At 39.3% G+C, this 26,961-nt stretch overlaps 1 protein-coding gene across 2 annotated transcripts in view; it reads left to right on the top strand.

Moving 5' to 3' along the window:
* Positions 1-24,914, top strand: part of LOC146681667 (E3 ubiquitin-protein ligase Midline-1-like) — an 89,438-nt gene extending 64,524 nt beyond the window's left edge. For both annotated transcript variants that reach the window (XM_085448248.1, XM_085448247.1), the window contains exons 4-10: positions 6,808-6,915; positions 14,178-14,326; positions 15,247-15,374; positions 17,698-17,841; positions 22,113-22,274; positions 22,567-22,774; positions 23,391-24,914. In XM_085448248.1, coding sequence (XP_085304374.1) covers positions 6,808-6,915; positions 14,178-14,326; positions 15,247-15,374; positions 17,698-17,841; positions 22,113-22,274; positions 22,567-22,774; positions 23,391-23,739 — 1,248 coding nt within the window. In that variant the 3' untranslated portion in view covers positions 23,740-24,914. The remainder of the gene's footprint in view (positions 1-6,807; positions 6,916-14,177; positions 14,327-15,246; positions 15,375-17,697; positions 17,842-22,112; positions 22,275-22,566; positions 22,775-23,390) is intronic.
* The last annotated feature ends 2,047 nt before the right edge of the window (positions 24,915-26,961 follow it).

The following is a 26,961-nucleotide window of genomic DNA, read 5'->3' as shown; positions in this document are numbered from 1 at the left end:
AACTCAGGAAACTGAGCTGTCTGATATGCTTGGCATGAATATGTCAGGGCTTAACCTTCCTCTCGTGTTAGCTTTCTGTTATCATCTCTTATGTTAGCGGGTCGGTTTTGACCCGTGAATTAAATCAGCTATAAAATATACTAAAAACAATAAGTTATCATCCAATTTGTTTCTCATCTCTTGGTTACCTTGTTAGGCTTCCTTATCCATGAAAATGTTGGTTTTAATACTTTTGGCGTGGGCCTCTGGGTCTTTTTTTGTCACTATACCCCTCGATTTCAATTAAAAAAAAATTGTAAAATTAACCTCAAGAGAATCATATTAATAAATAAAAGGTTTCTGTGTTACCTGAGTATTACTGAGGGGTATAGGACACATCTCTTAAATAAATCTGTTTTATTGATTTTTTTCATTTTAAGATTAATAACTAAAATGACATCGATGGTGTTACGGGTCAATTTCGACCCATAGACATTTACATCAAGAAAAGACAAAAAAAGTTTTTTTTTTCAGCAGTAGACCTTTAATATAAACTGAAAAAAAGAAAAAGTCCTCTCCTCCTTTGTTTTGGTTATAGCCGTGGGTAATTGTGGGCTTTTTATCACTTCCCAATGATACAGCTTCACCTCAGTTTCCTTTGTGAAGTTCTTGTCCGAGGTCATATCTGGTAAAAAATAAAATAAAATAAAATATCACAGCTGATATTGTGATCTTGCAGTCCAGTGGTCATATGGAGGACCACACATTTTCATTGTTTCTTCTCAGGGGTGCCACTCGCAGCTTTGACTGTGAAAATCTGTACATTCCAGGCATAGTTGGTTTTTGCATCACAGGCTTCCCAGATTTTTCTGCCGTTTTTCCCTTGCTTACTGGGTATATATTGCCGGAAGGGGCATTTTCCTCAAAAAGTGGACAAGACATTCATCCACTGTCACTGGCCCTGGGATGAACATCAGTGGAAGAAGCTGCACCCATCTCTCCCAGACATCCCTGATGGGAGCAAGCTTGTCAGACCTCGGTCTGGTCTCTCTGTTGTCAAATCTGAGGACTCTTGAATCAAAATGATATCAAATGTGTGAAGTGACATCGTTGCCCAGAAAATGTTTCTGCCTGTCGATGCATCCCATAGACGATCAGTGGCCTCATTGCAGCATCTGTACACTCCAGCAAGAACAATGAAAGCATCCAGGTATTCCTCATCATGTCGCCATGGACTTTTTTTCCTTCAAGGTTTATCATAGTAATGATGATTCTTTCTAGTGACAATGGCATAAATATCTCAAAACATCTCTTGATGTCACTGACTTTGGTCAGAGCAAACCTTGTGATTCCAGGGGTCATTTTGATGACATTTGCAGCAGCTGCCCTGCCATGTACATCATGAGGTACTGAGCTCCAAAAGATCTTACCATTTTTGGACTTGAATCTTTCAGCAGGAGTAGCTTCAGCACCAGCGACCTCCACCTCTGATCAGATGTGTCTGTGTCTTCTGGATGATAGTCCACATTGTCTTCCTCCTTAGAAACCTGCCCATCTGAATCGCTATGCTGCTCTGTGTCCTCTCCTTCATTTTCACCAAAAATATGATCCAGAACTTAGCTCACTGTGAATCTTCTTCTCATTTTTTGTATGCTGCAAATTGTAAATGTGCACTCTGGAAGTCAAATGGCCACTCAAATAGTGAATTCACCTCACATGCCCGTGTTTATTTTGTTTTGTTTTTGTGCAGGTATACTGCAAAAAACATGCAAAATAAGAATCCCCTAAAGCTCATATGATTAGGAGAGGCGCTTGCTGTAAGTGTTTTAGCTGACAGTGCACTTATGATTTCAGTTTTGGCTTTAATTATTGCTTTATACTCATAATATTATACCTGGGTCGAAACCGATCCTAACAACACAAAGGTCATAATTTCAACTAGGGCATTTTATAATTTAGTGAAAATAATTTTTTTTATTTTATTTTGTAGAAATAGAGGTTCCTGACAAAGTCAAAAAGCCTTGATACAATAAACAAATGTATGTGATTTTTTTATGTATTTGAAATTTAAAATGGGTCGGTGCCGACCCTAACACGAGAGGAGGGTTAAAAATAAATAAATAAATAGATAAAAAAAGAGATGGTTACTCAGCTTTGGTTGGCGTGCTGTTGATGGAGCTTTCTGAATTTTTCACATCACATTAAGCCTCTCCCAAAGCCTCACTAAAGATGGCTGCTGAGAATCTCTCAGACACTTAATGTTGGCGAAAGATCAAGCAAATGGCAACCTTCCTTAACGAGTCATGTTTGAAAAAATAAAATAAAAAAATAAAAACAAAGAAGAAAAAATGACTGCACACCCGGTTCCTCTGAGTCACCATCTGCTGTGGTTCAGCTGTGGCCACAGTTTCATTTAACGCTCCCACACCAAATTACGCACGCATTCTTTTTCGGCTGGCATCGTGACACATTTTTTTCTTTTTCAAAGAATCTAGTGCCAAACAACATTTGGACCCTTCTATGCTGGTTTTTTTTCTTTTGCAAAAATGGGGCCCAGTTATAATTTCGTGAAGGTACAATGAGTTTCAATGCAATAAATACTCAAAGAGGGATCGTTTTAGGCAGTTAATTGGTTTGTTTATTTAAATGAAAGGAAGGAAATTATCCCATTAAAAAAAGAAAAAGAACACAAGAAAATGAAAAAGGATTAGCACTTTTGCAGTTTTGTTTTAAAGCCAGAGAGAGAAGGAAAGCATTACCTCTGATGCGTGTCAGGGAATATAGGCCCTTCAAGACCAACTTCACCCCCCCCCCAGAAAGTTTGTTTGATGCACATTTTACAAAGTTTGGATATCCTCCAGGCTTGAATCATTTGTGTGCATGCATGTGTGTTTCTGTGGTTAAATGAATCACTTAATGTCCCTCTCAGGCTATAATCTGTCATACTGATCATATGCTCCAGAGGGTTCTGCCCACAGTCATTAGATGCTTCACATCTTTACACAGCACATCATGTACTTTGGTCACAAATTGTGTGTGGGTGTCTGTGTGGCTGTGTACGTGACAGTGTGTCTGCGCCACTCCCTTGTTACTGCTGTTTATATTATGACATCCATTTACTAACAGGTTAACTATGTTCAAGGGTACAGAAAGTATTCTTTTCCTTACTTGAAAATAAGCTTTCTTTGTCGAACTATGAAAGTGGATTTGAAGCAGGAAACTAGCTGATAAGATATTGTAATTATGCACTGCTTCCTGAGGGATTGGTAACCACTGCTAGAAATGCACTAGAATTGGTAGAGTTGGTTATGGTGCCAGACACCACAGGAAGTCATTAACAGTCGATGTTAAAAAGTAAGACAGTCGACAGCTGTGTTAACCAGTGTGGTTGTGTGGTACACCAACACAGGCCACATACAATCAATCGTTTTTTTAAGATGAGAGCAATCCCTTAAGCTTGCAACGTAAAAGCTAAAAGGTAAAAGCATCAAGTGCTGATGCAAGCACTGCTAACGTTAGCTTACACATAACTCAATAACTAATTTATTGTAAGAAAGTGACACAAAAACAAAGTGGTAGTTGAAGAATGTGAGGAACAATTGACAATACAGATGCTGTGAAACCTCGTCCTTTAGACCATGCTCAACTTTGATTATTTTTTGATGTGGGATTTATGGTTACACGTTGGTGGCTATCTTGGGTAGTGCAGATAGAGCGATTGTGAGTAATCATCTTATACACTAAGGCCAAAAGTCCATGTGGACTACCAGTGCAGAACCATGCTTGTCAGTTATGGGTTACCTTACCTTTAGACTAGCCTTTCAGTCTGATTATTCTGAATGAGCCATAGATAGTTCATAAATACATGTATTTGCACTTATAGAAGTGTAATTACTGGTTTAGTCAATGGTACTGTCTACATAGTGCAGGGGTGGGGGAACTCCAGGCTTCAAGGGCCGGTGTCCTGCAGGTTTTAGATCTCACCCTGGGTCAACACACCTCAATCAAACGATTAGTTCATTACCAGGCCTCTGGAGAGTTCAAGACATGTTGAGGAGGTAATTTAGCAATTTAACTCAGCTGTGTTGGATCAAGGACACATCTAAAACCTGCAGGACACCGGCCCTTGAGGCCTGGATTTCCCCCACCCCTGACATAGAGCATATAGGTGACAGCAAAGGTGACACCCACCTGCTATTGGTTAATACATTGGAACATTAGATGTGCTATCCTCACATGGGCATGTTCAGACAGCACATAGACTAAGTTGAACAGAGAGGGCACAGAGGGCATACTGGCTAGCATCCAGGATGTGTCAGACCTTTGCATTCTCAAATGTCTGTTGTGTAAATCCCGAAAAAGTTCAGGGCTAAAGTGCATCTGTGAAAAGAGCTTAAGATTACTTTTGTGTCTGTGCCATCTTATTGAGAGATAAGCATAGAGGGGTATATCACCTTAAATCCACAGTGACACCTTCAGATGTCACCTTCTACAGTCACGTAATGTCCGAGAAAGCAAGTTAGAGCTTTCTGGTAAACTAAAGAGACAAAGTAATGCCAGAAAATTCTGAGGCTTTTGTTCCAACTTCATTTTAGGCTGTTTCAATCAGTTTTTGGAAGCCATTCCTAAAACATCAAAACATTAATCAGTGCCAGAAGTTAAATAAATGCGGCTAGAGATGAAAAGAGCTGCCTTCCAAGGAACAGATTAGCCTCAGCATGTGCTCTTTTGGTTTATATTAAGAAAGGCTTCAACCCAAAATACCTTATATCTGCATAAGTATACTAAGTGGTGTACAAAATGCCACTCAGAGATAACATATACAGTAAACTGTTAAAAATGTCAGGCTTCACCAGAGCTGTCACAGTGATGTTGATGAAACCAATTAACAGTGTTGAAAAGACAGTTGCAGAGGCATTGCTATAGAGCAGAGCTTAGGCATTCAGCTCGGCATGTCTAACATAAGCACTGAGATGTAATCCAGGTGGAAAATTGTTTCTGTTGGCAAAATGATCCCAGAAAATCACATAAATGCTGTTTAGGAAGGGACGCTGAGGATATTGTGGAAGTCTACTCCAACCTCGTTTGGCTCTGTGGAGGAAAAGCAAATGAGCCCCTATGATGTCATTATTAAAACACCTGTCAGCATTGATGTGTGCTTGTAAGAGTGTATGTTTGCATGAATAACTGTGCAGTCTTTCTTCAGCTCAGTAACGCTCACAGCAGACTTCCCTTTCATTGCTCCCAGTGCTATCGCTCTGCTGCAGCAAGAAAACACTTTACAAGGTGCTGAAAGGGCCGCTAGGAAATGACCACAATGAGAAATTACACATTATGTTTGGACCTGCACTCTCATAATTGGACTTGAACAACTTTTATAGCCTGCTCAGACTATACAGGTTCCAACTGCAAAGTGAATCAATTGCCTCACAGAATGGACCCTCATGGCAGAACCACCTTGAAAGCGGTCAGCTGCACTTTTTCAGACACCTTCCAGCTAGACTAAATCATTTTTATTAAAGTTAACTGCCATCAGTGGGATTTGAGGCACACAGATGTTTCAGTCCATAGACTGAAATTAGGCTGATTATGCTCCTTTTATAATACTGCTGCTCACTTAGGATATTACTAGGCTCTACACTGGAATTCAATATTGTGAATTCCATAATATATACCTACAATGATTGTAGGTATATATGTCTGTAAAAGAATAATTTGACTGTTTAGATGTAATCACCTTTATATTCCATTCCCCTTAAATGCTACATGACAGCATCTGTAAAAATAAAGTTACTGCATATTTTTGTTTGTCATGAATAATAAGTAATCTTGACTAGTTAGCTTCTTTAGCAAGTTAACTAGTCAAGAATAATAAGTATTCTTGACTAGTTAGCTTCTTTAGCAAGCTAACTAACCTAGGTTAGCTACAATAGATAGAACGCCTGTTTAGTAAAATTAGTGGAAGAGCATGGCATATTATTTGTCAGATAATTGCATTAAAAATGATTCAAAAGGCACCAACATCTCAAACACAGTTTGAAGATTTAGATCTTTGATTTGAATTAGCTGAACCGATGATTAGCAAAGAGTTAGCCATCCAGTTTGTAGCTAGCCAACCTGCCTCTAAAAGCTGCCTCACTTCTAATAATGGATAACTAGTTATGAGTTAGGAAGTAGAGTTTTTATGAAGGGGAAAATAAGACCAAAAATACTTTAGTTTATCAGCCTGTGAACATGTTTATCTCTGCTGTGAATTGGGCATTTTGCTATAGATATCTACATGTCCGTGACAGTTCACAAATGCCCTTTGTTGAATTTGAAAAGCAACTTCTGTTATTGAAGTTGCTCAGTGAGTCAGATTTTCCACAAGATCTATTTGTACATCGCTTCACCTTTTTATGTACTTGTTTAATATATAAAACAGCAAAAACATAAACCTACTGTACATTTCTTTCACATTCAGAATTCTCACACTCATATAAAAAGGCAAATATATATACACTGTACCGTGTATAACAGCTCATTTCATTACCCTTGCACAGCATATTGCTGAGAGTCATGTGTGCTTTCTAACAGACATAGTGCTTCCCGCTTACTTTCCTTATCACTCAGCCCTCTAGCCAGCAGGAGGCAAAATAGCTGAATATGCCCTATCTTCGTCAAGTGTTTGCTTCCAGACAGGAGGGCTGGCTGATGGATGAAAATAACACCCTGTCCCTCAGTGGACATGATGTGGAATCACTAAACATACATCCCTCTATATACCCCATCCACACCTTTCATCAGTCGCTTTGTTTGTCTAATACTCGCCATGAATTGGTTTCTCAGGTGAACGCGTCCCGCCAGGAGGGCAAGCTCTTGGAGGAGTGTGACGTCCTGATTGACATTATTCAGCAGAGGAGGCAGATCATCGGGAACAAGATCAAAGAGGGGAAGGTGAGGTGAACGCTATGGGCCGAAATCTGTGCCATCAGAAACTGAATTTGAATAAGTTAAATCTGAATTTGAATTGCTCGGATTGAATCTGAATTGTAACTTGAATAAATGCTTTTAAAAACTGAATATGAATTAGCCTAATTTGAAATTCAATTTATTGGTTTGAAAATGATCATCACTAAACTGAAATTGAATTTTATAGTTTGAAAATGAATTCATTTGCTTTGAAACAGTATTTTATCCATTAAAAATTTAGTTCTCGAATAATTTCGGATTCACTTCTCAACATTCAGTTTCAGTTCTACAATTCAATTTCAGTTCCAAAATTCAGTTTTTTGGGACTTACATCCGGTTCCGGTTCAAGAGTAATCAAGCGCAGATTAAATAGAACTACGTTTTACTAGTGGACCGAAAGTGTTACTGATGGGAATCTACAGCGTCTTGAGCTGAATTAAGACTTCAGAAGTCATTCGTCATGTCGAATGACCAGCGGATAAACTCTCAGGTTGGTAATAAATGTATTACATGTATAAGAACAAGCGTCATGTTAACAAATGATAGCCGTACAGTAACTTTTATGCTTATCGTAGCTGTTAGCTAAAAACACTAATTTAGCGTAGTTTCCCCTGAATTCAGCTTTGACAAACAAATATGATCGACTGTTTCTAGTAGAATTCCAAAGTTGTCATCTTGTACCCTCTCAGAGCCCTGTATGCTTGCAGAGACTCCTACAGTAGGGAAACATGCAAAACGGTGTCCAAACCTTTGTATTTTAGCTTTATTTATGTCTCACACAGCATCCCAACTCTTTAGCTAACTTAATAACGTTAGCTAAAGTGAATAGTTAGTCTAATTCATTAGTGCAGCATTGCTGGATCACATCTGTTTGAAGTGATATAATATGATATACAACTATCACTGAAACAGCAAACTTTGTAAATAAACAAACAACACTTCTCAGTTTCTAAACATTTGGCCAGAGCTGTAGATTACACTATCAGTGCTTGTTCACTCTTGACAAGAATTACATTTCTAAATTTACTTTGTGCATTTACAGGTAAACAATATCTAATATTTTATCTAAATGACTGCTTTGTCTTTGAAAAGGTGAAGAGCCTGAGGCCGGTGACAGTCCAGTTCTACTCCAAGTACACCCTTAAGGTGGCTCACAGGACAAGGCCACATTCCTGTCCTGCCAGAAGAGAAGAGACACTTCAGAGTCTTCATGCAGTTCAACCACACCTGTCATATTTCGTATGACAGGGGTCTCAAACTCCAGTCCTCGAGAGCTGGTGTCATGCAACTTATCCATGTGTCCCTGGTGCAACACACCTGAATACAATTAGTAGGTCATTAGCAAGAGTATAGAACTTGACTGCATGCTGAGGTGGCAACCCCTAACCCTACTCAAGTAAATTTAAGTAAATGTATGTATTTGGAAACATATACTTCTAAAAATACTTTTATTGCACCATGTTCATTCACTCATGAGCTGCTGTAACATGAATCAAATGGCTGAATTGCCAACTCAGCATGCAGTCAAGTTCTATAGTCTTCCTAATGACCTACTAGGTGTGTTGCAACAGGGACACATGGAAAAGTTGCAGGACAGCGTTTGAGACCCCTGCCGTATGGTGTTCATGCAGTTTTCTACCCCACAGTTAAAGCATGTCTGACTGTCTGTTCAGCATATGCAAAAATATATGATGAGTTTAAGCATGTGATGACAAAGGTCTTCCATTATGGTGTTTGTCATCACATGTCACAGACATCTGGATGATCATTTGGAATAAACAAGAAACTAAAAACTTGTTACTTCATCTTTTACCTTTATTGTTATTATTGTTCTTATTTTACATTGTTAGGCATTAGGTTTATTTGTAGTAGTCCTTTCCAACTTCTTTCCCTCTTCCATGTTACTGTGTCAGCATCTATTCGGGGTTGGGAGTGGAACAGAAAGTAAGGAAATCCAAAGTTCCATTAAAACCAGGAGAGGTTCTTATATTTCAGAAGAAGGGATTAATTCAAAAGAAATGACCTCAATGCCATATTTTATTTAGGAACCCTAGAGAGCACTTTGCAAAATAACACATTCTTATAATTTCACCCTCAGATGAGCCTAGCTACGACTGTCAGGGAAGGTGATGTAGGTACAGAGCATGTGAGAGTGGTTAAGTTAATGTCTCTTGTCTAGATGAAGGCACAAGAGGGATCAATGGCAAGGCGTAGAAATTCAGTATCTTCAGTCTTCAGTGGACACTCCATTTCTGGCACAAAACACCTGTACAAGATGGTTGATTTAGGAGGTGATCCGACGACTTCAGCCTGTCAAACATAGCAATGGAGCAGTATGTTTAAAAAAAAAAAAAAACAAACTAATTAAGCATGCACTCAGTACCCTAAGAATTATTATGGTAGTTAAACACAGTGATAGTCACATACAGTGGGGCAAAAAAGTATTTAGTCAGCCACCGATTGTGCAAGTTCCCCCACTTAAAATGATGACAGAGGTCAGTAATTTGCACCAGAGGTACACTTCAACTGTGAGAGACAGAATGTGAAAAAAAAAATCCATGAATTCACATGGTAGGATTTGTAAAGAATTTATTCGTAAATTAGGGTGGAAAATAAGTATTTGGTCACCTCAAACAAGGAAAATCTCTGGCTCTCACAGACCTGTAACGTCTTCTGTAAGAAGCTTTTCTGTCCCCCACTCGTTACCTGTATGAATGGCACCTGTTTGAACTCATCATCTGTATAAAAGACACCTGTCCACAGCCTCAAACAGTCAGACTCCAAACTCCGCCATGGCCAAGACCAAAGAGCTTTCGAAGGACACCAGGAAAAGTATTGTAGACCTGCACCAGACTGGGAAGAGTGAATCTACAATAGGCAAGCAGCTTGGTGTGAAAAAATCAACTGTGGGAGCGATCATCAGAAAATGGAAGACATACAAGACCACTGATAATCTCCCTCGATCTGGGGCTCCATGCAAGATCTCATCCCGTGGGTTCAAAATGATCATGAGAACGGTGAGCAAAGATCCCAGAACCACACGGGGGGACCTGGTGAATGACCTGCAGAGAGCTGGGACCAAAGTAACAAAGGTCACCATCAGTAACACACTACAACGGCAGGGAATCAAATCCCGCAGTGCCAGACGTGTTCCGCTGCTGAAGTCAGTGCATGTCCAGGCCTGTCTGAAGTTTGCCAGAGAGCACATGGATGATACAGCAGAGGATTGGGAGAATGTCATGTGGTCAGATGAAACCAAAGTAGAACTTTTTGGTATAAACTCAACTCGTCGTGTTTGGAGGAAGACGAATACTGAGTTGCATCCCAAGAACACCATACCTACTGTGAAGCATGGGGGTGGAAACATCATGCTATGGGGCTGTTTTTCTGCCAAGGGGACAGGACGACTGATCCGTGTTAAGGACAGAATGAATGGGGCCATGTATCGTGAGATTTTGAGCCAAAACCTCCTTCCATCAGTGAGAACTTTGAAGATGAAACGAGGCTGGGTCTTCCAACATGACAATGATCCAAAACACACCGCCCGGGCAACAAAGGAGTGGCTCCGTAAGAAGCATTTGAAAGTCCTGGAGTGGCCTAGCCAGTCTCCAGACCTCAACCCCATAGAAAATCTGTGGCGGGAGTTGAAAGTCCGTGTTGCTCGGCGACAGCCCCAAAACATCACTGCTCTCGAGACGATCTGCATGGAGGAATGGGCCAAAATACCAGCTACTGTGTGTGCAAACTTGGTAAAGACCTATAGTAAACGTTTGACCTCTGTTATTGCCAACAAAGGTTATGTTACAAAGTATTGAGTTGTATTTTTGTTATTGACCAAATACTTATTTTCCACCCTGATTTACGAATAAATTCTTTACAAATCCTACCATGTGGATTCATGGATTTTTTTTTTTCACATTCTGTCTCTCACAGTTGAAGTGTACCTCTGGTGCAAATTACTGACCTCTGTCATCATTTTAGGTGGGGGAACTTGCACAATCGGTGGCTGACTAAATACTTTTTTGCCCCACTGTATCATATCACTTCAAACAGAGGTGATCCAGTAATGCTGCACTAATGAATTAGACTAACTATTCACTTTAGCGTTTTTAGCTAACAGCTACAATAAGCATAAAAGTTACTGTACGGCTATCATTTGTTAACATGACGCTTGTTCTTATACATGTAATACATTTATTACCAACCTGAGAGTTTATCCGCTGGTCATTCGACATGACGAATGACTTCTGAAGTCTTAATTCAGCTCAAGACGCTGTAGATTCCCATCAGTAACACTTTCGGTCCGCTAGTAAAACGTAGTTCTATTTAATCTGCGCTTGATTACTCTTGAACCGGAACCGGATGTAAGTCCCAAAAAACTGAATTTTGGAACTGAAATTGAATTGTAGAACTGAAACTGAATGGTGATAAGTGAATCCGAAATTATTCGAGAGCTAAATTTTTAAAGGATTAAATACTGTTTCAAAGCAAATGAATTCATTTTCAAACTATAAAATTCAATTTCAGTTTAGTGATGATCATTTTCAAACCAATAAATTGAATTTCAAATTAGGCTAATTCATATTCAGTTTTTAAAAGCATTTATTCAAGTTACAATTCAGATTCAATCCGAGCAATTCAAATTCAGATTTAACTTATTCAAATTCAGTTTCTGATGGCACAGATTTTGGCCCATAGAACGCTCAGAGGGGCGAGGACTGTGACACCATTTGTTTGCTATAAATGCTGTATTTATAACAAGCTTTGCCTACATATTCTCTCAATCTTTCTTACAACTTTCATTTAATATTAAAATGCTGCTTCAGTCCATCTATCAACTGCTCAAGCACACATAATAATCCTCCGAGAGTGAACATTGTCTGCAGCTGTAATAACCTGTGAAACAAATGGATTCCCTCATTCATGCTGTGTGTTTAATATCTACATGACACCTAACTACAATTTAGAGCTTGTGTTTTGCTAGAGTTGATTGACTTATAAGGCCAAGCTTTTATTAATCCCAATTTAAACTCTCTGATATCAATTTAAGATATCATCAGACCTCATTTTCTAATCAACACAATGCGTCATCACAGTTGCTTGACCTGATCCTTACTCTTCCAACAGACGGTAAACCCTTCAACACATATTCAACAGAAGGGAAAAACAGACAGACTGCCCAAAAGCAGATCCCAGAGCATATGGGACGGCACTCTTTCTCGTACTCTAAACACAGATGATTTCTTTAAGCTCCGTCTAATGAGACTTGGAATGCACTAGGGATGTTTTTTTTTTTTTTTTTTACCATGTAATCTAGGCTTTCAGCTGTTAGGATTGTGCAGCAAATAGAGAAATGGATACAGATGGATGGATCATTGTTTATAGACCAACAGAATTCTTACAAATTGATTTTGGGTGTTTGTGTTAGCTCATACTCAAAAACAACTCAACACTGTCTTTTCTGAGACAAAGTTTCTGTAGTAATAATGACTAGCAATTGATTGAAATTTTCAGTGCCCTTAAATCAGGATTACAGTATCTTGGGTTCTTTGCAAGCCAAGCTGCTGATGAAATGTCCTTTGACCTCAATGTAACCACTGACCTAAATCTGTCTCCTGAAATCTTTGCTGACAGGGAAAGAAAATGAAACCGAGGAGCAAACGAGGCCATCTAAAATCCCAGATTTCCATTTAGCAGAATCACTGACAGCTCTGAAAAAGTTAAGATTAGCTGGGGCATGAGAAGATTAGCTGATACTGAAAGAAAACATTTTGCCAAGCACCCTGTGTGCTCTTTATTTACTCTTCTCTTGTTAAGATGGAGCTTCTGAGGACTTCATCTTAACAAGAAAAAATGTTTTGTTTTGTTTTTTTTATATGCAACAATTTATTTTTGATGGTAGCTCTAGTGCGGCAATAAGACCTATACACCCATATCTCCAACCACAGAAAACAAGAGGCATGTTGTTACATTAGTTTGGTGGGTTGCAAAGCATCTTGCAGATGAGCAACAAGGTAGGTAGGGTAAAGTGACTCAAATAATGAACACGATTTCAGATTTCCCTACCAGAATGAATGCCCTTAAAATGATTCATATGAATAATTGAATTCATACATTTTTATTGGCATACACAAGATAAACCATGGACGTAGCTTCCAAGCTGGAAAAATAAAGTCAGTGCAGAAGTGTCTTAAACCAGCGGTCCCCAATCCCCCAGACGGGTACCAGTCCATGAGTCGTTTGGTACCGGGCCGTGAGAGTTGAGGCTTGGGTGTGAAATTCATGGTTCTCAGTAATTTTAGCATTATTTTTTTTATTGTTTTTATCGCTAACTCAGTTTCCCTGGGTCGTTTTCCGTGTGTTATGAATAAATCTTCTTTTTTTTGGTACCTGTACTGGTTTTATTTTGTTGTATTTATCCGCAACACCTTAAAGGCTGGTCCGTGAAAATATTGTAGGACATAAACCCGTCCGTGGTACAAAAAAGGTTGGGGACTGCTGTCTTAAACCACCATTCTATTCGAAGGCCACCAGATAGCCAGTATCTGCTTGCAAAAAGCCTTTCTATAGTCGTTCTATAGAAGTCTATGGGAAAGCAAATGAGCCCCTATGACACCTATAAACGCTATCCTGCTAAGTTGATGGGTCAGTCACTAATTTTATGTCATACTGAATAAAATAAAAAGTCTATTTCAAACGTCTTGTTTTCCTTTTTTCAAAATAGCGGATAAATGTGCTCAATGCCTAATGACTTTTCAATCTCGTTGTCAAGTCTGTTTCATCAAGGCTTCAAAACAGAATTTAAGAAACCAACCAATCATGGGTAGCTATGTCCAAAACATTACCTTGAAGTGTCAGGTGCAAAAAGAATATGGAAAAAGAGACAAGTAAAGTGAAAGTTAAACTAAATGTCCTGTGATTTTATTTATGGATGATGGGTATGTTCATGCCCTTTGTTAACCTTCTGTGATGTTAATACCAGTAGAAGAAAACGTGCAGAATTTGATGACTACCTACATTAGTCAACCGTGGATTTGACCTTTTCATGTATGAGTGACTTCAAAATGTTAACATCCATCTTCTTGCGCCCATAAAAGCCCATATTTCTGGGACGTTTTGTGCCATCAGCTCTGATTATGTTATCAGCCAAAATGATTCACAACACCTTAACTTGCATAAGCACTATTTCATCCATTCCGATTCATCCTGATAGTCTTTTCTGTGACTTTCTCTTTCACACTTTCTAGGCACAGAGGCTTCGGAAGCTCGCCCAACAGATCTCCAACTGCAAGCAATGCATAGAGAGGTCCACAGCCCTCATAACACAGGCCGATCAAACGCTGAAAGAAACCGATCATGCTCGCTTTCTGCAGACAGCAAAGAGCATCAATGAGAGGTCAGACAGCCCACACACTGACCGCATGCCTTAATTATTCAGCTCAGCATGTTAAAATCTAGCTTAAGGGAGAGGTTAAAGACTGCAACCACACAAATGGTGAGAAACAGTTTGAAAACTTTGTGTACATAACTTCGCCAACAGCCAAAACAAGTAGAGTGGGATTTCATCTTCTATTTAGCATAATCTTATTCCATTCCCTGCTTAAGCTCTCTGACTAATTGATTTGGCAATTGAGAACAAAACCTGCTCTCCAATATGTGCATCCTCAGGAGAAACAAAAGGGGTGATATAAAAAAGAAATCATTATCCTTTAGTCCTTCATACAAAAGCAGTGTTTCAATCAGAATCTAATCTGCACAGCTTCACTAATTAGGAAGATGATTTTCTTTAGATTGGGAGTTTGTGTTTTTATTTAGCAACTGTTGAGGTGTTAATTCTGTATATGGATGTTATGTACAATGCTTTGCAAAATGCTAAAAATGCTTGTCACTGTATTGCTAACACTTGTGATGTTGACATGACATTTTTTTTCAAGTCCAGTTAAAATCTATTTTGGGGTGGTCTACCCTTCAAAAACACCCCTAACACATACATATACAATTACAAAATAGCTTAAACTGACTAGTTCATATGTAAAGTGCATTACAAGTATCTGGCAGGGATAGCTCAGTAGGTAAAGTGGTCGCCCCATGATCGGAAGGTCGGCGGTTCGAATCCACTTAACGGCTACCCTGAGGTACCCCTGAGCAAGGTACCGTCCCTACACACTGCTCCCCGGGCGCCTGCTTAGTGGGCTGCCCACTGCTTCACTGAGTGAATGGGTCAAATGCAGAGAAAAACAAGTAATTTCCCCATGGGGATCAATAAAGTATCCATTATTATTATTATTATTATTATTATTACTGGTCCTGATATAGGGTTTCCATGGCTACTGCATCAACCCAAGTGCTGATCCCTGAGATACACCTGACTGACACCTTCGACACATTTGCCCTGGACTTTACTAGAGAGAAGAAGCTGTTGGAGAATCTGGATTACCTCACTGGTAAAAATCATAGCCTGACTGTGTTTGGGTGATGTGCTATGTTACCAACTAATGCTAACAAGCTTGGCAGGCATTCAATGTACTATACCAGGGGTGCCCAATCCCAGTCCTCGAGAGCTACCGTCCTGCAGCTTTTAGATGCATCCTTGTTCCCACACACCCGAATCAAATGAATGGCTTGTTATCTGGCCTTTGCCAAACACGATGGCATGCTGAAGAGGTAATCAAACCATTTGATTCAGCTGTGTTGGAGTAGGGATGCATCTAAAAGCTGCAGGATAGTAGCTCTCGAGGACTGGGATTGGGCAGCCCTGTACTATACAGATCACTGCTAATTAGTGCCAAGTAGCATTCAAATAAAATGCTAGAACACTGGTTAGTAGACTATGGGCCAGCTTTACTAATGTGTTTCGTTAGTGCAGAGTGGGTATTGGAGGAAGAAAAATATACTGTTGGTAAGTAAGTAAGTAAAATTTGTTTCTATAGCGCTTTTTGCTGATGACCTTAGAGCTCGGGAAGAGGAATGCGGTTTCAGCAGGTCAGAAATGTACTGGGGAGCTTGACCATGTAGGGCCCTAAAGGTTAAATTAAAATTTTAAGTATTTACAAAGAGAGGACAGTGACAGGGTGGCATGTATAAAGTGGGAATATCTGCAACTAACTGTGTTGGATATATATTTCTCAAAACACAAAATATAGTGAGAAGCGTAAAAAGCATTTGTTAATGTTCGTGACACAAAATTTACATTTAGGGATATGTTTCCAAGGAGTTTAGAGATTGTGCTATTTTGCCTATTCAACTAAATCTGACCCCATAAGCCTAGATACAATTCAGGTGGGTGACTCCAAAAGGGAGTAATTTGGCATTAAGACGCAAAGTGTCTTTTGTATCAGGCTGTAAAGATGATTATTCTGCTGTAAAGTTCAGCCTTTTGGAAGTTTTTGCATTTGAAGATAGCCTCAAGTGGCCATTCAAGGAACTGCAGGCTTTATTTTTACCCAGAAACCCAGAACTTTCTGCTTGGGAAACCTTTATGTTTAACCTCCATTTTTCATCAAATGGACGTCTGCTGATTATAATTCAATTCAGTTCAATTCAGTTTTATTTATACCGTGCTAAATCACAACAACAGAGGTGGAAGACAGGACAGATTATACTGATTAACCAGAAACTAATTTTCAAAATGCGTAGTGACAATCACTGAGAACTGCTGTTCATGTTCATCCTCATTATCATCATCTTTTGATGGCTTCTTTCTTTGAATCCATGACCTAATGTATAGTCTTAATCTATAGTGTAGCCCTTTGATTACACGATTCAGTTTCTCATGGACTGTGAAACTCAAATATTGTCTCCAATTAAGATTATATTCATGCTTTAATTTAGGATTTAAAAAAAATCTTTTGATGTCTCGGTTTTCTTCAAGCATTGCATTTGAACAGACCCCAGCCTATTAACTCTAAAATTAATTTTCAACATTAATTTCCGATGTCCTATTTGCAAGGCCCCATCAAAATGTCACTGCATGAATTATGGAGCTTGGTGGGGACAAAAACGAGGTAGTGTAGTGGGTTTTGAAGGTCTGTGAAAGTGGCTGGCTCGTATTTATTCTCTGTGATGCATGAGGGCTTCGCTGGAGGGCCTTTTCACTAAGTGAATCAGTCTGAATCACTCCACTATGTGCAGCCACTCATGACAGAAGGCTCGGGAGAGGGAGCGAGTGACAGACAGAGAAAGAGATAGGAAGTGGCTTTACAATCAATTTAAGCTGTGCCTTTATATCTTTATTTCTTTACCTCGGTCCATTCTGTTTCTATCTCTTTCTACCGAGAGGCTTCATGCACTGAATACAAGAGTGATTCATTGTATTTATTTCTCTGTGGAACAAAAACAGTTATAACATAATGAAGTTTTCCAATGAATCAATGCATGAGTGGAAGAGAGCCAATCTAACATCTCTGGTTATGTAACGACTCGCATTTGTTACTCCTAAAAAGGGCTGTTACATTTACTGTTCCCGCTGTTAATGCGATCTGCTTTTTATCTGAATTGTTTATTATTTTGCTGCTGCCTTCCTTTTAATGCTCAGCGTACCACTCTATTAGAAAGAGCATCCTCAGTCCTATGTGTAATGAAGCTTGTAGACTCATAAATCGAAGCAAATGAACACGTACAAGGTTAATCAAGGCTACCGTTGTAACAGCTGACAACCTTTGAGTGTGTCATCACTTTGGAATATCGCTAATGTAATTTGCAATTTTATCCAAACACAATCTAAAATTAGAGCCTGAGACGATGATTTTTTTTCTTCAATCATTGCAGCTCCAAGTGCTCCGTGCATAAGGGAAGAACTGTGCACGGCGTCCTATGACACAATCACTGCCCACTGGACGTCAGATGATGAATTCACTGTGACGTCCTATGAGCTCCAGTATGCTATTTTCACCGGACAGTCCAACATTGCCAGTAAGTATGAAATGAATGCTGAAATCAGATAAGAACTAAATGGTTTTTCAAATCTTGAAAGCACAAGAATGAATAAATACATGAAGATATAACCCAGCTCAGATAACCAATCTACAAAGTTTATTTTAGTAGTTATTTTTAAGGTCCCAGCTACAATAAAGAAAATAAGAGGTTATGGGGGTGAATTCATTAGCATTAGCAAAATAAAAAAGAAAGTTGAAAGATGGTGAGTCGTTTGTAGGGAAGAGCTTTTTGAACTGCATAACAAAAAACTTCCCAGGGGGAAGGAGAGAGGTTGAAGCGGCCCATTGAGCACCACATTCAGGGTCTTAAAGCACCTTAATGGCTTCCATTAAGTAATTAAGGTACAACTCCACTTCCCAAGTATCCAATTAATGTAATTTGTGGGAAAAAAAGCAATCCTTTTAGCAGTACTAACTTGGTAAATGTGAATGCAAACAGATTGATGTAATTTCCATCTGTCACGCTGAATTGTGAATAAACATTCACATATCCTTTAAGAAGATCAAAACTTGTCTAAGAATCATGTTATGTTTGAATGCTGACTCTTTTATTGTAGTTTAATTTTACTCATCATCAGAGTAATCCAGTGACAGCTGTCTATATGCACGGGTGCACTACAGACATCAGGGATGACTGTAATGAGGGCCACGAGCTTTAGTTCTTGACCAAGCCATTAAAGTTATTATAAAAGTGTTGATAGACTTGTAACTTCTTTAGATTTTCTTCTCCTCTCCATGCACCTTGAAAGTAGACAAAGTAATGCCAGAAAGCCCTATTCTGCCCCATACCAATGTCAATTGGGCCTTCTAAATGCATCCACCTTGAAACATCCAAAACCAAGCCCTAACCCTAATTCTAGACAAGTCATCTCACCTCATCCGAGGGCACATCGAGTCATTCCCAAACCAGCTGAAAGATATATCCTCTCCAGTGAGTTCTGGGTCTGCCCCAGGACCTCTTCCTGGCAGGACATACCTGAAACACCTCACCTAAGAGGCATCCAGGAGGCATCCTCGTCAGACCTAAGATCAACTCTGTACATTTATGCTGCCCTACTACTGGCCACTAGCTCCCCTTAGGCAGATGGGAGTTGAAGTGCTTTTCTAAGATAGCGTTGGAGTGGAAGTGGAAGTTCCTGAAGTGAAGCCTCTGGCCTTTATGCTACTATCACCCTGATGTTGTCACACATCAAATGACTGTAGCTTGTGAAGGATGAAAGAGGGATAAGATTTGACAATAGCAAATCCAGAATGCATGAAGAGCACTCAGTAAAAGATTAGACTTCACTGGAAACGCAGAGTTCTTACACTGAAACATGTGAAACATTTAGGTTTAAGTGGCATCGAAGGAGTGAGATGTGTCAGGAGGGATGACAGCTGGGAAACGAATCAGCATCCTTGACATACGCTAAGTGACACAATGTCTCGTAGAGCAACAACAGACAGGCAGTATATGCCGACATACTCACTCTTGCTCAAATACACACAAGCCCTAGACAATCATGAGCACACTCAAGTGAGCAACAACTACAAGGAAGAAAATGGGGTCAGGGCATCTGAAGGCGAGATCCCCTGCTCCCTTTCAATCAAACCGCCTTTTCTCTGTCTTTCATCTGTTCTTTTTGAAATCCTTTCTAACATTCAAACAGAATTACATAACAGTAAAAGTACCTTTTTCCATTTCTTTTCTTGGTTCCCATGCTTTGTTTCCCTCCTTTTCACTCAGCTCCTGATACTTTTGGGTTACACCCTTCCTTTATTTTTTTCCTTCCCATCTATGTAAGGTTACACCTTTGCCATTGCCTTGTCATTACTTCACAGATTAAAGAGTATTTAAAAATGACAGCCATTAAACTGATTTGACACTTCATTTCTTCTCTTGCTTTCACATTTCTGTCTCTTTCCATTCAAGAAGACAGCATGATTTTTCTCACCTCTTGTTATCAGGTCAGGTAAAGTCAGAGGTGTTGCTTTTGGCATTCAAGTCATGTGCAAGAAGTTTCCCCCCTGTGGAAATTGAGTTGTATCACTATGCAGGAAGTAGAAGTATTGTAATTTTATGGAATGGAACAGTGAAAACATTATCCTTCTAATTGTTCTGTACAGCCTTCTGAATCTAATTTCCAGTGGGAAATACATGACAAGATCATGCACAAACTGCTTTTTAGTCTTAGAGGTCTTTTAGCCTGTTGTAGTGTCAGTAGCTTCCTCAGTAGGTAAATAATAACTGCATGGTGGCATACACTAATATTGCCTTTAGTCTTTAGCATCATGGATTTAATAATTTTCAGGATTCAGGATTTTCAGTTAACTACATTTCATTGTTTCTTTTTCCTCCAAAGGAATTTAAATTGCATTCAAAAACAAAGTACACACAAATACATGTATAACGTATTAGCCTAAACTGATAACTAATGAATTTAGGTGCCTGTCTACTTTCATTATGATTATTCATTTACTAAGCACATTATTGTCAATATAAATAATTCAGAATATTGAAAGTAGCTTTACTAGACCATATTATATTATTAACAGATCATACTTTTATGCTAAGCTAGCTTTGTTAGCCTGACTTTAGATGCTTTTTCTTCCATAATCAATGAATTATATGTTACATAACAAACTATCATCTATAATCACCTTGACAAGATATGTTTTTGTGTTAGCTAAAGTTAGTCATCAGGGCTATCTCACTGTCTACCTATCATTTCTGAAAGAATTAAGCTAGCATATGTGAGTTTACAATATACTGCGGAGCCCCACAAGGGACATTAGAGAAAAAAAAATGAAAATGAACTTTTGCGAGATCTCAAGTTACTTTTTACCGCAAACCTTTAGTGAGATCTTCCAAAATAGGTTGCATCCCTTCGGAGGCCGCCAGCTTGAAGCTGACCGGGAGGTCCAGGCACAATGTACTGGGAGTGGGTGTTCTCGTCAGCTCTAGTGGGCCTCGACCTCCTGGTCAGGTTTGAGCTGGTGGGTAACAGACATTTCCGAAAACCTCGGAGCACTTTTGCAAGTGTTAAATGTCTTGATAAACCGAGCAGATATTTGAAGTTTACACAGCTACATTCTCGCCTGAAAATATCTTGAAAGCGTATTTTGTGACCCAGATAGAGTAATAGCTGCCACCATTGTTGGAAACTGGAATTGGCTGGGCCACATTATGAATTCTGGGATAGATTGGGCCACGAAGGATACACCCGACCCATCCATCAAATTCGGGGAAATGAAGGATGCATTTGGAGCAGCCTTCGAATTGGGACAGCCGTCAAATGCGGCCTCTGAAGGATGCGGCCTATTTTGCGTGATCTCGCAAAAGTTTTGTGAGATCTCACAAAAGTTCATCTTCATTTTTTTTTTCCAATGTCCCTTGTAGGGCTCCATAATATACAGGTTAGTTTTAGGCCTGTGCTGCAAATTATCTTTACAAAACTGCAGAAATGCTTCCATTTCATTTCGTAAATGAATATGACTCTTCATTTCCTCTCTTGCTTTAACATTTTAAAAGGTAAAACAAATATTTAAACGACTTTGTGTTCAGTGTCAGTGCCGATGATATTTTTGTCTGTTTAGAGGTCTTTGTTAGAATGTGGCATAACAGTTTATGTGACAGTGACATTAAAATTGTGGGTGCTCATTATTTAAAAAAAAAAAAACATACACACACCCAAAACACTAGTTTCCATCTATGGATGGATAACAACGAGCAGTGGCAACTTCCTGATCAGCAGGCAAACAAAGACATGAAATGGAGGGAAAATGTACACCCACATATACACACATATGCCTTAGGAGGTTGTGCAGCAGCTCTAAAGTGCCATTAAATAAAAAGCACATACCAAAGACACACAAACACACATAGCAGAGGGAGCACAGTGCAGCTATGAAGTCAACGAGGTGTGAATAGTTTCCTCATGTGCCTTTTCACACCCTCTCACCTGTTTCCACTGGCATGGGGTTGCACACAACCAGTTATTTTGTTCACCGTCCTTTCACACAGTGATGCATTATTCTTCCAGGGAACTCTTAAGTAAATAGTTTTTCTGTTATTTGTGAGTTATTTTAAGGAGAAATGCCTGCAGTTATATGAATTCTTCAGCACTTCAGTTTCATTTTCATTCTAGACTTTGTCCTATAGAGTCGCATAATGCAAAAAATAAATACAATGAATTATAATTTAAGTGAATTAACTGTCTATTTACTAAATCTGACATGACTTTTTTGTTTTTTTTCCTCCACTCTCAGGTCTCTGTAACTCCTTGGAAAGCTGGATGATTGTTCCCAACATCAAGCAGAACCACTACACAGTGCACGGTCTGCAGAGTGGCACCAAGTATATCTTTGTTGTGAAGGCTATTAACCAAGCGGGGAGCAGGAGCAGTGAACCAGGGACTTTAAAGACAAACAGTAAGATAATAAAGACTGAAATAGTCCTGAGTCTTTTTTTTCCTGTCTGTAAACACACAGCCCCTAATTACTATTTATTTGGTGGACTGCTAAATATTTGCCATAGGTGGTAAGTAGGTCAAGGAGAGAAATTACATATGCTAGAAAAGTCTTCACTATAATCTCTTACTGGTAACTACATGGTCCTTATGGTCAAGTTGGTAAGAACTCAGGTATACTCTGTCTTTTCCTAGCAAATTATGGGAACCATTTGTAAATCAACTCTTCTATTTATCTTGTTTACTACGAACAGGCCAGCCGTTCAAGCTTGATCCTAAATCTGCTCACAAGAAGCTGAAAGTGTCTCACGACAACCTGACAGTGGAGCGAGATGAAACCACATCCAAGAAAGGCCACAGCCAAGAGCGGTTCGCCAGCCAGAGCAGCTACGGTGTTGTGGGAAATGTCTATATTGACAGTGGGCGTCACTACTGGGAAGCTCTCATTGGAGGAAGCACATGGTGAGAGCTACACATTTTAAGTAATAATTTATGGATTCTGTTTGAGGATAACATCTATCCATCTATGCATTTCTGTCCACTTATTCAAAGTTAGGTTGTGGGGCTAAGCAGACTTTTCCCCACCAACCTTCCTTCTTTCTCCTGAGGTATCCTCCTATGTCAGATGACAAATGTAATCCCTCTATTGTATTCTGGATCAGCCTTTGGGGTTCCTCCCAACCGAGCATGACCAGAGAACCTCTAAAAGGAAAGCTCCATCCTATTTAGATGCTTGGACCACCTCAGTTTGTTGCTTTCTGCATAAAGGAGGAGCAGGTCCTTAGAGATGTCTGAGATCCTCAGCCTGTTGCTAAAGATGCGTGTAGACACACTACGCAGGTAGCTGTATCCGCAATCCCAACTTTTCAGTCATGGAAACAAATGAAGGATGGAACCTAGATTGATGTTGAAATTGAAAGCGTTGCCTCATTTCACAATTACTTCTGACAGTTCACCACTTCATCTGCTTATACCACCAAATTCACTTATGAACAGAATACTGAGATACTCAACTAAGCAAATACTGATGGTCTTTGGTTTCCAAATAATGATAACAGAAATTTTATCTCCTTCCAAGGTATGCTGTAGGCATAGCCTATAAGTCAGCCCCCAAGCACGAATGGATCGGCAAGAACTCAGCGTCTTGGGTGCTCTGCCGCTGCAACAACTCCTGGGTGGTTCGTCACAACAGCAAGGAGCTAGCGATCGAGCCGTCACCCCACCTGCGACGCGTTGGGGTCCTGCTGGATTACGATTCCGGATACCTGAGCTTCTATGATGCTGTAGGCTCCCAGCACCTACACACATTTCATGTCTCTTTCATCCAACCCGTGTGTCCTGTGTTCAACGTGTGGAACAAGTGTCTAACCATTCTTACTGGTCTACCGATCCCTGACCATCTAGAGGGACTGGAACCAAACAACTGAAGGCTACACAGAGACAAAAATAAATCAACCCAAATTTAGTATCTTAAAGCTGCACTGGGCAAGAGATGTGAAAGTACTCATCTTTGGATAGAGAACAGAAGAGGGATCTATCCTCTTTAATTCAATCAGCTCTGCTCTATTTACCCAACATAAATTCTCCTCATATGCACTTTTGTACCCAGAGGCAATGCCATCTCTATCAGAAGCTAGCAAGCACACTGTCCTAATAAAAAGCCAGACTTGCAAATGTCTGATTTATTCCTCCTTTACAAGCTGGCTTCCTTTGATACATGCCATAACACCCTATTTGTCTTGGGCTAAATGTCTATGTGAGTATCACGGCAACTTCACTTTCTCAGACAGCAACAGAACTTGCTAGCATTTGTGCAAAGTTAGCTAGCGCAGCTTTACTGTGCAAAAAAGACGTATTGCATGACGTGTTGCTTTGTCAAAGCTTCTCAAAAAGATTTTCTGTCTATTATTAAAATTTGCTCAATCAAATCTGACTCTGGTTAGAAAAGTCTACTCTAAGGCACTTTGGGCTATGGTGAGCATATTTGTACCATGGTAACTAGGATACAAGCCACAATCAATTATTATTTTCCTCTCTACCTGCCTTTTTTAGATTATTTTCTTAGATATTGCATTTTGAAATTCCCTCAAACTGCACACATAAACACAAAAAGTATACTTTCATCCGTCAGGGTTGTTGGAAAGAGCAGAATTACAGATGTATATTTTGTAAAGTAATTTCACCCCTCTTATCTTTTCCTTGCTCATTAAAAAGGAACCAAAGTAGCCATTGCTGTTCATATAAATTTTACGCTACGAGAATAAATGGAGACTTATTTTTAAAATGTGACAGAGAAGAAAATAGCATTATGGTCAATATTAAATGCAGCGTTCCCTTAAATATAGACTTTGTCTTTGCACATTGTTCATACTTTATTCATGCTTTTTGTAGCTTAACATTCAAATGGATTCTGGTGCAATTAACGTGTATTCATATTGGGAAAGTGTTGTGTTGGACTTATTGTGTTCAGTTTGTTTTTGGCAGTCATACAAGTCCTGTCATTATTATTTTATGTGGTACATAATATGTGAATTGTGTTACAGTTGTAGACACAGGTTATTATTGGAGATTATGTGTGAAATGGACACACAGCAAAATCTCCAGTGTTAAATTAACACTGGAGAGTGTCTATATGGGTCCACACCTCTGAGTGTTAAATACAACACTGTTGAGTGTTAAATTAACACTTTTGACAGTGTTATATGTTTAAAAGTAACCTAGTCAGTTTTGAAGATTAACAATGGCTAACACTGAGCAGTGCTGATTTTCTAACACTGAAATATTTCTAACATTTTGAGTTATTTTCCAGTGTTAGAAAATCAGCACTGCTCAGTGTTAGCCATTGTTAATCTTCCAAACTGACTAGGTTACTTTTAAACATATAACACTGTCAAAAGTGTTAATTTAACACTCAACAGTGTTGTATTTAACACTCAGAGGTGTGGACCCATATAGACACTCTCCAGTGTTAATTTAACACTGGAGATTTTGCTGTGCATTTGGGTGTACTTTTTTTCTTTTCTTTTCTTCTTTTTTCTGCTAATTGAGCATATGGATATTTAGTGGGACACATCTGTGCCACAATACCGTTACACCAAAACCAGGGTGTTCTCATCTCTACATACTGCTTTACATGTTCTTTTTACACTTCAGGTCATCAAACCTATATTCAGACTGTCTATAAAAAGATACTTTATTAAGTCAACCACCCACGCACAGGGGGGCTGTCCCCAGACGTGTTGCACAATGACGAAGTCAGTAGGGTAAACTCACCTCACTCAGTCACCGGGTCCTATTTGTTTTTTTGTTTTTTTCCTTAATTTCTCCAATTTAAATGGATAAAATTAGCCAACGTGAGTTTTAGCTGTTGATACATAAATAGTCCAAATCTGTATAAGAAAACCTCCCAGAAGAAACACAATCGAGTACAGTATGTGCTCTGTAATTTAGGTTAGAGTCCACTGAATAATTGTTAAGCATTACAAAATTGTAAATGTAAAGATTTGGTTGTATATCTTGACGGACGTTGGTTCAAAACACAATACATAGGACAAATGAGCTTCAATTCTGTGTTTATTGGCGATAGATTGAACTCTGTGTTTCATTGTAAATGATGCAAATATTGTGTTTAATTTAATGTTTCCATTTGAACTTTGTATGAGGCTATGATGTTATCTGTTCAGTCTCTGTGGATATTTTTACGGGAAAATAATACAGTACGAGAGCTTGCGTCACTACTGTCTGAGCTAAGTCTGTACGAGAGTGAAAAATAAACATTGTTCCTTTTCACATTAAAGTGTGCTCTTTTGTTTTTCTCCAGTTAAGTAATATGGCGCTGGTGTGAGAATGTCAAGAGTCGATCTCATAAAATATCCAGGAGAAATGCCAGGAGCCATTTCTGGTGAAAAATAAAGATCGCATATTGAGAAAATTCAGGCGGTCCCAAATTCAATAAGTTTAGACTGTGACATTTTGGTTTTGAATAAAGTTACTGGTGCCCTTCGGGCAGGTGTTGCACTCGGTGCTGTAAGCAAGAATCAGTCATTTAAAGCTGCTGTAATCAATATTCTTACATCAGCATTGTACTTCACTGCTATTTCACTCTATAGGAACAGATGCTGCACAGGGACTTGACAGCGTGGGCTTTTTCTGTCACGCCATGAATCATTCAAAAAATGTTCTAACGTCAAGCACTTCAGAAGGTTCAGACTTCAGCCTGCTGAGTTCACTCTAGTTTACACATTTCCCGTAGAAGAGGAAGCTGTCAAGTTTATCACGTGAACTTCCCGCGGACATCGGGGGCTCTTCCTGATTTTTCCAGGAGCAATTGTTCTAAGACGCCAGGGGTTCAGTGGGGCTTCACTGCTAGACTGTTATAGTGTAGCATTAGTTGAAACTCTGTGTGTCGTTCACACGGTTAAGTGGCATGAGCTCGCCAAATTAATTTACCCAGCGCTCCACTGAGCAAACAACAAAAGGGACACAAAGACAATTTTTCAGGTCACCAAATGGCAGAGTCACGCATGTGCGTGTGAGTGTATGTTTGTAATTCACAGCTAGGATGGCTCTTTGCCTGTTTTCATAAAATTCACCATGACTAAAAAACAAGCTGGAAATATGGGTTGTGGTATTGTAACTATGTATCTTAA

The sequence above is a fragment of the Copadichromis virginalis genome, linkage group LG23 (assembly GCF_057382275.1).
Source record: "Copadichromis virginalis isolate Kocher_CV1m ecotype Utaka linkage group LG23, C_Virginalis_male_GT1.1, whole genome shotgun sequence".
NCBI classification, from domain to species: domain Eukaryota; kingdom Metazoa; phylum Chordata; class Actinopteri; order Cichliformes; family Cichlidae; genus Copadichromis; species Copadichromis virginalis.
This window is presented reverse-complemented; position numbering and strand designations above follow the sequence as displayed.